General features: G+C 47.5%; 2 protein-coding genes across 22 annotated transcripts in view; one reads left to right on the top strand and one right to left on the bottom strand.

Moving 5' to 3' along the window:
- The window catches only part of Kansl1 (KAT8 regulatory NSL complex subunit 1), a 129,511-nt gene extending 125,600 nt beyond the window's left edge, over positions 1 to 3,911 (top strand). For all 8 annotated transcript variants that reach the window (XM_029483464.1, XM_021176694.2, XM_021176689.2 and 5 more), the window contains 4 exons: positions 782 to 839; positions 1,052 to 1,164; positions 1,689 to 1,941; positions 2,205 to 3,911. In XM_029483464.1, coding sequence (XP_029339324.1) covers positions 782 to 839; positions 1,052 to 1,164; positions 1,689 to 1,941; positions 2,205 to 2,432 — 652 coding nt within the window. In that variant the 3' untranslated portion in view covers positions 2,433 to 3,911. The remainder of the gene's footprint in view (positions 1 to 781; positions 840 to 1,051; positions 1,165 to 1,688; positions 1,942 to 2,204) is intronic.
- A 1,325-nt stretch (positions 3,912 to 5,236) lies between these two features.
- Positions 5,237 to 13,954, bottom strand: part of Mapt (microtubule associated protein tau) — a 103,799-nt gene continuing 95,081 nt past the window's right edge. For 11 of the 14 annotated variants that reach the window (XM_029483476.1, XM_029483465.1, XM_029483466.1 and 8 more), the window contains 3 exons: positions 13,522 to 13,603; positions 12,424 to 12,536; positions 7,248 to 9,381 (listed from right to left, as the gene is read on the bottom strand). In XM_029483476.1, coding sequence (XP_029339336.1) covers positions 9,166 to 9,381; positions 12,424 to 12,536; positions 13,522 to 13,603 — 411 coding nt within the window. In that variant the 3' untranslated portion in view covers positions 7,248 to 9,165. Of the gene's footprint in view, positions 9,382 to 12,423; positions 12,537 to 13,521; positions 13,604 to 13,954 lie in introns of all 14 variants that reach the window. The other 3 variants (XM_021176411.2, XM_029483475.1, XM_021176413.2) reach the window with 1 other exon arrangement.

The following is a 13,954-nucleotide window of genomic DNA, read 5'->3' as shown; positions in this document are numbered from 1 at the left end:
AAAAAAAAAAAAAAAAAAAAGAAGAAGAAGAAGGGTCTGGGGACAGGCATGATGGTCTATCCTGGTTCCCCAGAGTATACTGTGGGCTGTAGGTCTAGACTATATTTTCCAGAAACAACAATGAAAATGGGGATCAAAAGACATGATAGCTCATGCCTGTAATTCCAGACATTAGGAAGCAGCAGAAGTTCAAGGCCAGCCTAGGCTATAGAATGAGGGGTTTTTGTTTTGGGGAGGGGAGGGGTTGTTGTTTTCATTAGGAGCAGCTTCTTGCATGGATGGTTTATACCTTTAGTCATAGCCATTGGGAGACTGAGGCAGGTGGATTGCCATGAGGTTTGCTACTCGCTTGGGCTATATATTAAGAGCGAATTGGTGAGGGAGGGATACCCGATAGAAATAAAATTATTTCTGTTAGTTTCTTTTATTCCATTGTACAAATCCACCAACCCAAAGGTCAAACCTAACAGACTGTATGTTTTAAAATACTGAATGTATTGTCTCAACATCAAACCAGATTTCTTAAAATGTTTATTTCATTTATAAGTCTCTTTAGGAAAGTTCAAAGATTATGTTCTGTATGATATGAATCAACTAATATTAAATACTCTTTATTTAAAATTGAGGCTGACAGTCTTATCGGCCTCACCTCTAACAGCTTGCTGCTTCTGATTCGCTGTTTCTAGCTTTTGTGTGTGTTTGCATGTGGGGCTTCATTTAGAGGTAGGAGTTGCCTGCCTACAATCCTGTGATTTTTTTTTTTTCTTCTTCCTGTTTGCAGCTGGCGAGAGGTTGATCTTCAGTCTCTGAAGGGGAGTCCTGATGAAGAGAATGAGGAGGTATTGCCATATTTATACTGTCTTGGAGGAGCATGCACACCCACCTCAACACTCAATGCCTTAAGACATAAGGGTATCATATGCAAGCTTGTCGTATTCTGTTTATGACTAACAGCATCTTCAATGGGGCAAGACTGATTTTAGACTTAGTCTGCTGATTCATAACCTTAGCTTCCTGGGGAAAAGAGATTGATAAAACTGCTTTGTTGCAGATCGAGGATCTATCTGATGCAGCCTTTGCAGCCCTGCATGCCAAATGTGAGGAGATGGAAAGGGCAAGGTGGCTGTGGACCACAAGTGTGCCACCCCAGCGTCGGGGCAGCAGGTAATGGGCAGGCATGGGTTCCCAGTACCTACTGAATGAGGGAGGATGGTAGCCACGGAAATATGATTAAAGGCCTACTGGTTATCATAGTGATTTAGAAGGCCTCAAAAGTTGGTCCTCTTGATGGGGTCTGGTTTTGCAATCTTCACTCTAGGTGAAGACTAGGGAGTTAGAAGTGCTTGCCCTCCAAGTCTCATGAACCATTTCCCTTAAAAGAGTGGTAGGAGACCACCTATTTTTCTTTGACTTATTTTCAAAATCTGAACTCTAGTCTCTATTGTGAATTCTCTAGGCAGGGCTGATAGTTCCTCATGGCTCTCACATGTTGTATTATAGACCCTACCTGTGTGAGTAAAAGTGGAAGCAAGTACCGTTGAAGGATCTCAAAAGAGTGCCATTGCTATCAGTTCGAGTTAACTGCTTTGGTGTAGATGCCTTTTTAAAATAATTCCTCTTACTACCCCCACCCCCCCAAAAAGAAGCAGAAAAAATGCTTACTCATTGGTGTATTTCTTGGCTCATAGGTCTTACAGGTCATCAGACGGCCGGACCACCCCTCAGTTGGGCAGTGCCAACCCCTCCACCCCACAGCCTGCATCCCCTGATGTCAGTAGTTGCCACTCTCTGTCCGAGTTCTCCCATGGTCAATCTCCTAGGAGTCCCATTAGCCCAGAACTACACTCAGCCCCTCTCACCCCCGTGGCTCGGGACAGTCTGCGACACCTGGCCAGTGAAGACACCCGATGTTCCACACCAGAGCTGGGACTAGATGAACAGGTGAGGGGGTATCTCCTTTGAGTGGAGGGAGGGCAAGATAGAAGGTAGAACAGGGAGGGGCAGCATGTGCTGAAGATAGAGCTCTTGTCTGTGTTGTTTTGAAATGAGGTGTGGTTGGTCGTTGTTCCTATGGTATCCCACCTTGGGAGCAGCCTCCATAAACTTCTCCCCAATACTACTAGACAGGCAAGCTACTACGAGTGTGAGGTCAGGGCCTAGTCTCTGCAAACTGGTCATCACCAGATCATCTTGTCTGTCCACAGTCAGTCCAGCCATGGGAACGACGGACCTTCCCTCTGGCCTACAGTCCCCAGGCAGAATGTGACGAACAGCTGGATGCACAGGACACAGCAGCCCGCTGCACTCGCCGCACCTCAGGCAGCAAGACTGGCCGGGAGGCAGAGGTGGCACCCACCTCGCCTCCTGTTGTCCCGCTCAAGAGTCGGCATCTGGCAGCAACAGTCGCAGCTCAGCGCCCAGCTCACAGATGAGCGGAAAATGAGACTATACAGACTCACTACTATTGGCATTAAAGCTTCAGAAATCTCTGCGTTTGATATTCAAACATCATATGCTGGAAATTTTCACAGTTTTTAGTGAATTTAAGGAATTTAGATCCTCCTTTGGTTGGTTTGGTTTTGTTGTTTGTTTTCTTGTTCTGTTTTCATGTCACACCTGAGCACTTCCTCCAGTTGGCAGACAAGTTCAGGAAGAGACCCTGCTGGCCTGGTCCTGCATATCCTCTGCACTGTTGGATCACTGGACTTGCGATGTTAGATGATCACCCCTCTCCCCTGCACCTGAGGGATAGGGTGGGCCAGCCAAATGGCAGCAGGTAGATCAGCACAGCCTCCTTAGATTAGGGGAGTAGAGCAAAAGCAGTCTGGGCTCTTTCCTTCCCTCCAATCTGTGACTTGGCTTAGCTCGGGTTGGTCACCCCCTCCTTGATCTTCCAGGATGGAGCACCCTTCCAGCCAGCCTCTGTTGGCTAGTTCTTGTCACTGAACTCTGGGCCAGCAGGAAAGCTGGCTTCACCTTGTCACCTAAACCTTGAAGGCCCATTTTCAGTTTCATCTGCATTTGGTCGTCCGTCTTGGCTCTTTGACTGCAGTGCCCTGCTGCAGCTGCTCAGGTCACCCTGCCCTACCTTCCCCATTTTTTTCTCCCTCCATGCCTTCACACAGATAACGGTAGTCCTTCCAGTCAGAGCTTCTATGACCCATTCCCACTCCCCTACAAACTAGGAAGTCTGTGGAGTACACATCATCACTTCTGTATCATGTTTTCACTGACGAGTTCACATGTCGTGTCTCCCTCACAGCCCTGTCAGACAGTCACTTAGACCCTCCCACTTCCCCACATCCCTTGCCTGTGGAACGCTGTTGGTCCTAGCTGTGGTTTCCATCATTCCCCATGAACCTCCCTCCCGTTAGCCTTGTGCCTGTCTTATGTATAATCACATCACCAAAAAAGGGGAGGGGGAAAGGAATTTTCTTTTTCTGCCATTTTATAATCGTACAAAAATAGTAGGCAGACTGCTTAATGGTTGGGGTTTTTTCACAATTTTCAACATTAGTGATTTTTTTTCTTTCTGTTTGCAAGTTAAAAGGTTTGTCATTGTTTCTTTAAACAACAATAATGCACCATATCCCTATGCATAAAGTGCTTCTTCTATTTATAAGGTTGAAAATTCTGAATAACCCTTTTAGCATTGTAAAAAACAAAAACAAAACAAAAAAACCAAAAAAGACAAAAATTTAAAAAAACTTGTATTTTGTAAATATTTTCTTTTCCTGCTTTGAGCTGTGTAATGGCAGCGAACATGTAGCTGTCTTTGTTCTATAGAAATGCTTTTCTTCAGAGAAGCTGATCTTTGTTAATGTCATGATTCTGTTTGCAAAGCACAGACTAGTGCTTAAAAAAAAAGAAAGGAAAAATGAAAAAAATAATAATAAAAAAAGATACAGAGAGTTGTGTCGGGCTTTTCTTAATACCCTGGACTGTATGTCTGACAGAGATGGCAGCCCCAGCATTCTGTGGGGCTGCATTGCTAAGCCCTGGTGGTCGCTCACAGTCGTGGGAACACTGGGTGTGTGATGTGATCAGTCGCTCACTAAGGTGAAGAGTACTGTCTGTTCTTGAGTGAAGACCGTTGACGAATGGACTCATTCTCTGCTCTGAGAGGGCAGGAGGGCAAAATTTCAAATTCTATCCAATAGGGACTTCTCTTCTTTGAGGTGTTGCAATCAATGGAAGTAAATAGTTTGTACATCATCTGGGAGAGACTACCGCTACTTATAAAGAGTGTAAGGGTCCAATTCTCTTAGACAGGACCAGTGAGCAAGGTGCACCTTCTCCAAGGCTCAGAGCTGTTAGATCATTTTCCTGCATGCATTAATTGTCTGCAGAGGCTAGGCATTGGTGGGAACTGAGGAAGACAAATGCTTTAAAATTGGGAATCTAAAGATTGTGACCTTGGTCTAATTAACAAAGAACTGGGGAGTAAGGGAGGCAGCTCAGTGAAGTGCAGGATGAGACCCCGAGTTTGAATCTAGAACCAACATAATGTTCCTATGTGAGATGGGAAACTGAGGCCCAAGAATCCCTAAGCAGCTAAGAGGTCAGATAACATGGCACAAGTGTAGGAAAATAATGTCTCAAACAGAGTGGATAGGCCCACACCCAAGGTGGTACTCTGCCCACATGCCATGGCATTCAACAAGAAATTGGGCCTGAGGGTGGGTTGCCTAAGCATGCAATGAGGACCCTGCACTTCATTAACAGCCTGGGCTGCATGAAAAGACAAGCCTCAAGAGGATATGCGTTGTTTTTTTGTTTTTTCTTTGTAATACTTTGAGCAAGAAGCTGTCCTTTCTCCAGCAGAAATATTCCTTGATTTCTATATAGTAAGATTCCAAGGCACAAAGGCAGCAGTGCAATTGTGTATGCATGCTGGGTTTGTAGCTGATTGGCTTGAGTTTGTTTCAGCCCCAGTCCTCTGCACTTAAGTTCCAGAAATGAAGGATCTCATACATCCCACACCAAACTTCTCCCGTTTGCATGAACTGGCGCAGGCTTTAGGAGCTCTTGCATGCTGCCTTGTGAGCTGAGCCACAGAGTACTGTCGGAGGGTAGTGTGCCGGCAGAGGAATGTGAAAAGGAACCAAGTGAGCTCTCGCTCCAGTGTCTGGCCTTTACCTTCATTTCCTGTTCTGAATTTTCTAAGTGGGGGAAAGAACTCGTAAACTATTGTTTTCTTGTACTTGGAACTCAGGAACAGAGATTTTTTGTTTAATCAGAGTAATAACTTTATTTCCAAATTCACTTTTACAGCAACAGTCAGTGTAGATCATTTGTTAAAACACAATACACTATATGGACATTCACAGACAGGAAGCTAAGCTAAGCTGATTTGTGTCCCTCCCCCCACCCTCAAAATCACCAAAGGAATCATGGGACTTGCAAGCACTGGAGATCATGCCCAGCACAGTAACGGCACAGGCTACAGTCCATCAGGAGGGTGAGATTGCAGTACTGCCCAAAGTGTAACCCTTTCAGAAGAAGCCAGAGAGAAGCCTGAAGCCTTATAAAGCCACAGATCTACAGTTGATTACCACCTCCACCCTCATCCCCACTTACTTTCCCGGAGAACAGAACAGATGGGGAGAAAGGAAGTGATCTTGGCCACTGCTAGCAGTGTGTAGGCTATGGATCTGAGGTCAATCCAGAGGTGATAGTCATGTGCCAGTCGATTAGAGGGAAGGAAGCCAGGGTTCTGAGGAGGCATTGACTGTGGGCTCTGGACACCACAAGAAGGCAGCAGGAAGAGAAGTCCATAGATTACCTCCACAAACCTGAGAGCTGCACCTGGCTGGGAAGGCAGGGACCTAGCCGGCTGCCTCTGCCTTGCGAAAGCCTATTAGTGGGACAGCCAAGCCTCCAAGTTCTAGCCTCCTGGCACCTCTTCTCTCTAGCAGGTGGTCAAAATCATGAATGGGGTTACAAGATGGCTTAACGGCTACACTCCCAAGACCTCCCTTTGCCCATGTGAATTATCTTAATGTGTTCCTCCTCCCCCTCCCCCACAACACAAGCAATCTCAAATGGGATACACTCTTATCATTGAAGTCAATTTAAATGGAACTATTGATAAAGTGAATTAAGAGCTTGGAGGAACCAGGCAAATTGTATGCCCTATCTAGCCCACCCAAAGACATTGGCTCTGGACTAGAGAGGCATGGAAAGAAAGGACAGGTGCCAGGGCCCTGGGGGATTGTCCTCACTGAAATCACAAGCCGGAATCCCTTTGTAAACTGCCTATCAGCACTGACCAGATCACTCCAGATCATGATTTTTTGGGCTGATCGCCCTACAAGAGATATATGGCAGAGCACCCCACCCCCCATTCAAGGACAGGAACTGCAGGATGGGTAAATGGGTGTAAGAGAGAGAAACACAACAGGTAACCATGATGAAGGGATCACGGACCATCAAACCACACTTTTCCTCCCTCAGACTCTTCACTTCTATGGACAGCTAAAGTCTTATCAGTGGGGAAGTTCACAATAGGTAGCCCTGGGCACTCAAAAGTTCTTTAATGGGAAAGGCTGGCTGCTTCCTCCTATTCTCCACATTGTCCTTAACTGTACCCAAGCCAGAAGTGGCTGACCTGGGCCTGAGGTTCCTAATCTTCAAAGGCCTAGTCCCTGCAGCTGTAGGAGGTCATGCAAGTTCAGGGGGCTGACAGCTTGGAAACCAAGGGAGTCTCCTAAGATGTCCCCTTCATCAGTGGGGCAGTCCATCCCAAACTATGGTGAAGAGGCCAAGGCTTGGAGAGGGCCCAAGGATATCTACTGGGTCGTCATGGAATTTCTAGGGTCACAGTTCTCCCTGCTGGTACTGGTGTCCTTTTCTCTTGTGATGCAGGAGTTCTTAGATGTCTTTCAGGGCTACTGTGGGATTTGAAGTCGTGATCAGAGAGGACCATCTTCATACAAAACAGGCCAGCCACAAGCTCTCCCTGGCACTCGGAGCCTGATGCCTCTAGCTGGTCCTGTACTTCAGGCCTTGGACAATGCCATTGACCTCCAATGTCACAGACCTCCAATGTCACAATCCAGTGTCTGAGAGGTCCCAGATGCAGAAGAAACCCTTCAAAACATGGGATGTCCCAGCAGGTTAGCACTGCACTGGCCTGGAGCCATGTCAGGAAGGAGACAGTGATATCCAGGCTTTCCATCACGTGGTGGGCTAGAACCTTTTGACAAATATTTCAAGATACATGCGTCCTTTTTTTTTTCTTTTTTCTTTTTCTTTTTTTTCTTTTTCTTTCTTTTCTTTTCACTATCATAGTCACTCTGGTGAATCCAGACAAACAGACAAATCCAACTACAACGTAACAGGGTGAAGACGGGAAAGGAAGGGCTGCATCTATGGAGGTGGCCATCTGCTCCAGCAGGGCAGGCAGCACGGTTTCCATGGGACTGGAGGAAAAAACACTTCAATCAAGGGGGTATGTTCCCCAAACTGGGGTGTGGAGACTGAATATATGCATGGGGACTTAATGGCGGCTGAGCTCTGGGAGGCTAGCGATCACAAGCTGGGGTGGAAGCGAAAGATGGGAGAAGTGTGGCCCTGCCCTGGGACTCTTGACTGTTCTTACTGATGCCAAGACATTGGCACCTGACTTGGCTGCCTCCAGCTCAACACAAGGAGTCAGGCCTAGGAGGCAACCACTTAGGTAAAAGAAAAAGCAGAGGTCCAAGGTCATCCCCAGGCAGGCACACACCAGTTCCCATCCAGGATAGGAAGTAATGGAGTGAACCAAACAAGGTCGTAAGGTTCCTTGTGGGAGGCACACTGGTTGGATTCGTGGAACGTAGGACTAGAGACTGAGGCCCAAATCTTTGCCTTCCCTGGACTCCAACCCCTAGTGTAGAGCAGGTATTGCCCATATCTACCCAGGGGCCAGGGATGGGGGCTGGGAGAGGCATGGCACTCAGGACAGTGAGACGTGATGTAAGGACGGCAGTGACTGGCTCTCGTGGCAGACGTGGGCATGATAGGACAGAGAGAGGGGATACAGTGGCTGTGTGAGGGATGGGAGGCCTGGGACCCACATCCCCAGAACACCACCCCGCATCCCTCACACTACAGAAGTGCCAGAGGGCCAAGCTTGAGAACAGGCAGAGGTCCCCCAAGAGGCACAAGTCCTTACAAAGATCTGGTTAGCCCTAAAGTCCCAGTCTGTAATGGTGGCCAAATCATGGCTGTAGTTCCAAACTTGAGAACTCAGTAAAGCAGCTTTCCCTGTGGGAGCGAAGGGAAACACCTCGCTCAGGACCTCCCACCTTGCAGGGAGGGAGGGAGGAAGAAGCCAGTGCCCTGGGATGTCAAGAGCAGCCTTCAGAGAACCAATCTACGAGGTACTACCTGCTGGCTTACCTTCCTTCTGCCCAATACCCCTTTCTCCCACAGGCTGCCCTGCAGAAGGGGCACACACACCCACGTTACCCCACAGTGCTTTATCAAGCAGGCATCTGAGCTAGCTAGGACTGCTGCGGGCAGCTGCAGCTCCCTGCCCTCCCTAAGCTACTTGGCAAGGAGCCAGTATCCCCTCTCCCAACCTGCCTTCCTCACCTCTGTCCTCTAACTCCCAATCCACCCATCCATCTCTCAGCCTTCGCTGTTTCAGTCCCCACTCACACCCACACAAGTTAACAGCACCTGCCTATGGCTCCACGAACACACCAAGTCTCAAATCTCTCATTGCTGCCACTGTCCCTGAAGCCCCTAGGATGGGGCTGTGGGCAATTAGCTGCCCTAGTCCCTCAGCCACTCCCCAGAAGCAGCCTCCAGAGCCTCCTTCACCCTCTAATACTCAGAGAGGGAGGGTGGGGTCAGGGGGGAAAAAAATCAATTAGCAATCGCCCAAGGAAATTTTTTGGCCATGTTTTTACATGTTTTTTTTTTTTTCCTTTAAATATGTTTTATTACTAGCCCACAAATCAATTTGGAAAGATGAAATTTACTTTTCCCATCACTTATTTTGAAGTCCCGAGCCAAATCCGAGCCACAAAAGCAGGTTAGGTGACAAGCCGGTCAGCCTGTCTATGAGGAGCAGCGGGGAGGGCAGAGGGCAAGGGGCCAGATCATTCTTTTTTTTTTTTTCCACACTCTCACTCTCTCTTCTCTCCATGATTATTGACTGCCCTGGGAGCTTGATCACAAACCCTGCTTGGCCAAGGAAGCAGACACTTCATCGGCTAGTGTGGCAAGCTGTGGGGAGTCCACCATGTCGATGCTGCCCGTGGAGGACACGTTGCTGAGGTGCCGTGGAGATGTGTCCCCAGACACCACGGGTGACTTATACACAATTTCTGCTCCATGGTCTGTCTTGGCTTTGGCATTCTCCCTGAAGGTCAGCTTGTGGGTTTCAATCTGCAAGATGCAGAAAGTGAGATTAATAAGGTTCTATATACCAGAGCTAGTCTGTGGTGGGAGGAAAACATTCATTCATTCGTTCGTTCATTTTTTTTGTTTTTGTTTTTTTTTTTTTTTTTGGTTTTTTGAGACAGGGTTTCTCTGTATAGCCCTGGCTGTCCTGGAACTCACTTTGTAGACCAGGCTAGCCTCGAACTCAGAAATCCGCCTGCCTCTGCCTCCCGAGTGCTGGGATTAAAGGCGTGTGCCACCACTGCCCGAGTGGCTTGTTTTTTGAAGCAAGATATTACTATTAATCCCAGGCTGGCCAAGAACCCTCAGTCTCTCAATTGCTGAGACTACAGGTATGTGCTGGCAAGGTTCAGACTTAATTATTTTGCTATTCCACAGAGTGCTTCTTCATGCCAGTTGCTATACCATTGCAGCATCTGCATCAGAATCTATCTACTCCCTGTTGATGCACGTGGAGGCACTTCCATTTTTCTCAAATTACAAATAATGCTCAGTATGGGGGGCTGGTGAGATGGCTCAGTGGGTAAGAGCACCCGACTGCTCTTCCGAACGTCCGGAGTTCAAATCCCAGCAACCACATGGTGGCTCACAACCATCCGTAACGAGATCTGACTCCCTCTTCTGGAGTGTCTGAAGACAGCTACAGTGTACCTACATATAATCAATAAATAAATCTTTAAAAAGAAAAACAAAAAACAACAACAACAAAAATTTAAAAAAAAAAACAAATAATGCTCAGTATGAATAACTGAGTGACCTCACACACATCATTTTACATGTTGTAAATGTATCCTACAAATGTAATGCCTATCTATCTATCATCTATCAATCAGTGCTGTGGATGGAGCCCATAGCCTCAAGCAGGCTAAGCACATGCTCTACTGTAAATATATTTTTCATTGATGTAATTGTCTCTTGAGGCTTACTGCCTCAGTCTGCTAACCTAGGCCCAGTCCTAAAAGCTTCCAGCCTCCATCCAATCTATCTAGGCATAGAGTGTTTTCAGCCTCTGAGATTTACCACCGAATACAGCTCACCCTTTCTAGTTCTTTCTGAACTCTGGCTGATCCAACTCAGTTGTTCTGGCTAAAGCTCCTCTTGGAACTGACTGATTCAATCTGACTTCTCTCTTGGCCTCTCCTGAATTGCTCTGCTTGGCCTCGAATAAACTCTAGTAATCTGTTCTAATCTTCTGGCTCCTTCTCATTCTCTGGCTCGTTCTGTCTTCACCTGTGTCTGGCTTGTTCTCTCTGCAACCTGTCTCTGTACAGTTGTCCCAGCCAAGCTGCCTCCTCCTCTCTCTGCACTTCCCTTTCCTTTCTCATTGGACATAGCCTATCTCTGATTCATTCTGGCAGATCTTTCTCTGATTTGTCACTTTCTCTGCCCCTCAGAAGTCACTTTCAAACATGAGTGTTTCCTTCTACAAACTAACTTTATCTTTACTGTTAGAAATTAAAGGTGTGGGCTGGCGAGATGGCTCAGCAGGTAAGGGCACTGACTGCTTCTTCCAAAGGTCCTGAGTTCAAATCCCAGCAACCACATGGTGGCTCACAACCACCCGTAATGAGATCTGACGCCCTTTTCTGGTGTGTCTGAAGTCAGCTACAGTGTACTTATGTATAATAATAAATAAATCTTAAAAAAAAAAAGAAATTAAAGGTGTGTACCAAGGGCGTGTCTGCATTCCAGCCAGAGGGATTAAAGGTGTGTGCTAAAGGGCTGGGCCACACCATAACTAGAAACGGGTTTTTTAGTAAAGAACACAATTTGGGGTTCACAGTGTGATCAAATATCCTGCAACACTCTACCGCCGCCTCACACCACCAGCTCTGGACTCTGATTTGCTAAATTATTGCCATCTTGCTGCTAAAAGCATAAAAAGAAGCCACAAAGACACAGGCTTGCTGAAGAGCTACTGATGGCTGCCACCTCACACCCTTTACCAGAGATTACTAAAGTAATTTCATGTGGCAGCTGTTGGCACGTGCAATAGAAGGTAGGATACCAAAACGTCTTTTTGTTTTCTTTTTTGTTTTTTGAGACAGGGTTTCTCTGTATAGCCCTGGCTGTCCTGGAACTCACTCTGTAGACCAGGCTGGCCTCGGACTCAGAAATCCACCTGCCTCTGCTTCCCAAGCGCTGGGATTACCAAAAAGTCCTTCTTAAATGATGTCATCGGGCTGGGGAGATGGGTAGGAGTGCTTGCTCTGCAAACACAAAAGCCTGAGTTCAAATCCTTGGCACCCAAGGAAAAAAGCAGAGCATGGCTGTGCATGCTTGTAGCCTTTAACCTCAGCATTGAGGGATGCAACCAGGTTCATCCCAGGAGCTCACTGAGCTTAGCAAAACCAGCAAGCTTCTGGTTCAGGAATAGATCCTGTCTCAAGAGGGAAAGGGGAAGACACCTGATGTTCTGCTCTGGCCTCTGTACACAGGTGCATGGGTGTGCTCACCTGTATACTCATGTGCAAGTAATACATACACACACACACACACACACACACACACACACACACACACACACACACGATGACTAGGGAACAATGCCATAACCAGGAGTCCAAGAGGAAGTAGTAGAAAGCATGAGATGGCAACCTGAGGCATGACCTTCTGGGGACACCAGACAACCTCCCTGACAGCTGGACCACAGCCTCAGTCAGCTCAGACTTTGCTCTAGCCCTCTGGTAACTAGTGGGAAAGATCTGCCTTTGATCTTCTGCCTTGTTCTTGGTACCAAGGTGAGGGTGAAACTCTATCTCCAGAGAGTCCATAGAGGACCTTCCTAATGCTGCAACCCTTTAATATAATTCCTCATGCCGTGGTGACGCCCCCCCCCTAAAATTATGTCCTTGCTACTTCATAACTGTAATCTTGCTACTGTTATGAATCATGATGCAAATATCTGATATGCAAGTTATGATGATAATGCTACCTCCAAAAGGAGACAAGGGCACACAAGTTGAAGTCTTCATCCACTCTGCTAGCCCTCTTATCCCCGTATGACCTCCCATTTGGCCCCTTTACCTTCTTATTCCCTCCTCCAGGGACGTGGGTGATATTATCCAAGGAGCCAATCTTCGACTGGACTCTGTCCTTGAAGTCCAGCTTCTCTGATTTTACTTCCACCTGGCCACCTCCTGGAACACAACCCACATGAGCCTCTTGCCCTAGTCTATGGTCTGGAGGACTTAGCATATGTTAAGTGAGCTCACAGCGGGCAGAGCGAAGTGCTCTGGGCCGCTGGAGACTTGATTTAAAAAAAAAAAAAAGTAGGTCAGGTATCACCATTCAGGAGGGGACTATCTGAAGACATCCCCACTGGCTCCACACAGGCTGGGCCAGTGATTCAAAAAATAACCCATCCTCAGGAGATGCCAGGGCTCTCCTTTAGAAAGAGGCTTAGCCACAGGAAGCCCTTTTTAGGGCTTGCAAACTACCTGCCTCTTCTCTAATTGAGAAGGTGTACATGGGATATTTACCCTGAAGAATCTTCCTCCTGAGATCATTCAGTGGTACAGGAAGCATGGCCAAGAGAAGGCACACTAAATTTTAAACCGGATGCCTTCCAGCTGTGGAGATTTACTTGTGAACATTCTGTAAGCCATAGCCCCTCAAGACCTTGGAATCAAACTGCCTGTCAAATGCACCATGAGGAGAGACACCCTAACCTCCCCTGTGGCTCGGGTCACCACACCAGGGTATAGCAGGAGAGGAAGTGGCCTGGACTGTTTTCCTGGGAAGAATGCTTTCTTTGAACAATGTTACAGCGAAGATGAGACAACAGCCCAAAAGGTCTCATGTTATAGCTGATGCAGTTGAAGTATCCCCCATGTTGGCTGTGACAAAGCTGAGATGTTCACAGAGCCGGCCTTTGGGGGCGGGAGGGACCCAATCAAACCCATGGCTGGTCCTTTTATACAGGCTTTTCTGGAGAGCCACAGGATGGGATATAAAACCATTTCCTCCGCCCCTTGTCTAGGCTCACAACAGGAACAGACCCAGGTCCAAGGCCACACAGTACTTTCACATTTAACAGTCACTGCCCAGGTTGGCCTATTCTAGGAAGCACCCCCCAGCCCAGCCAGCACTCCTGTCCCAAAGCCTGTCTTCCTCAAGTGCTACCTGGTTTGTGATGGATGTTCCCTAAGGAGCCACACTTGGAGGTCACTTTGCTCAGGTCCACCGGCTTGTAGACTATTTGCACCTGCAGGTCAATGGGCGAGAGAGAGAATAAAGGGGATTATGTTACTAGGGGTGTAACACAGCGCAAAGGCTGATGGACCATTTGTCAGTGGCTCCCATCAGCTGCTGTATACACCCCACTCAGGATGGAAAATAGGCTCCCCAAATCCAGCCACCCCCTACCCCGCCCCCCCCCCCCCCCCCCCCCCCCCCCAGGCAGCTGGGTCCTCACCAGGTGGCCGTGGGACTTAAAAATCCCAGGAACACAAGATGCTCCTATGGAAAAGCAGATGCCTGGTCCTTGTACATGACCATCTCTGTAGCAGACACTTAAATATAAAAGCATACGTTTTATTGATGAGAGACCAATGAT

This window comes from Mus caroli, chromosome 11 (assembly GCF_900094665.2).
Source record: "Mus caroli chromosome 11, CAROLI_EIJ_v1.1, whole genome shotgun sequence".
In the NCBI taxonomy this organism is placed as follows: Eukaryota; Metazoa; Chordata; class Mammalia; order Rodentia; family Muridae; genus Mus; species Mus caroli.
The sequence above is the reverse complement of the archived record's forward strand: the minus strand, read 5'-3'. Positions and strand labels throughout refer to the sequence as shown.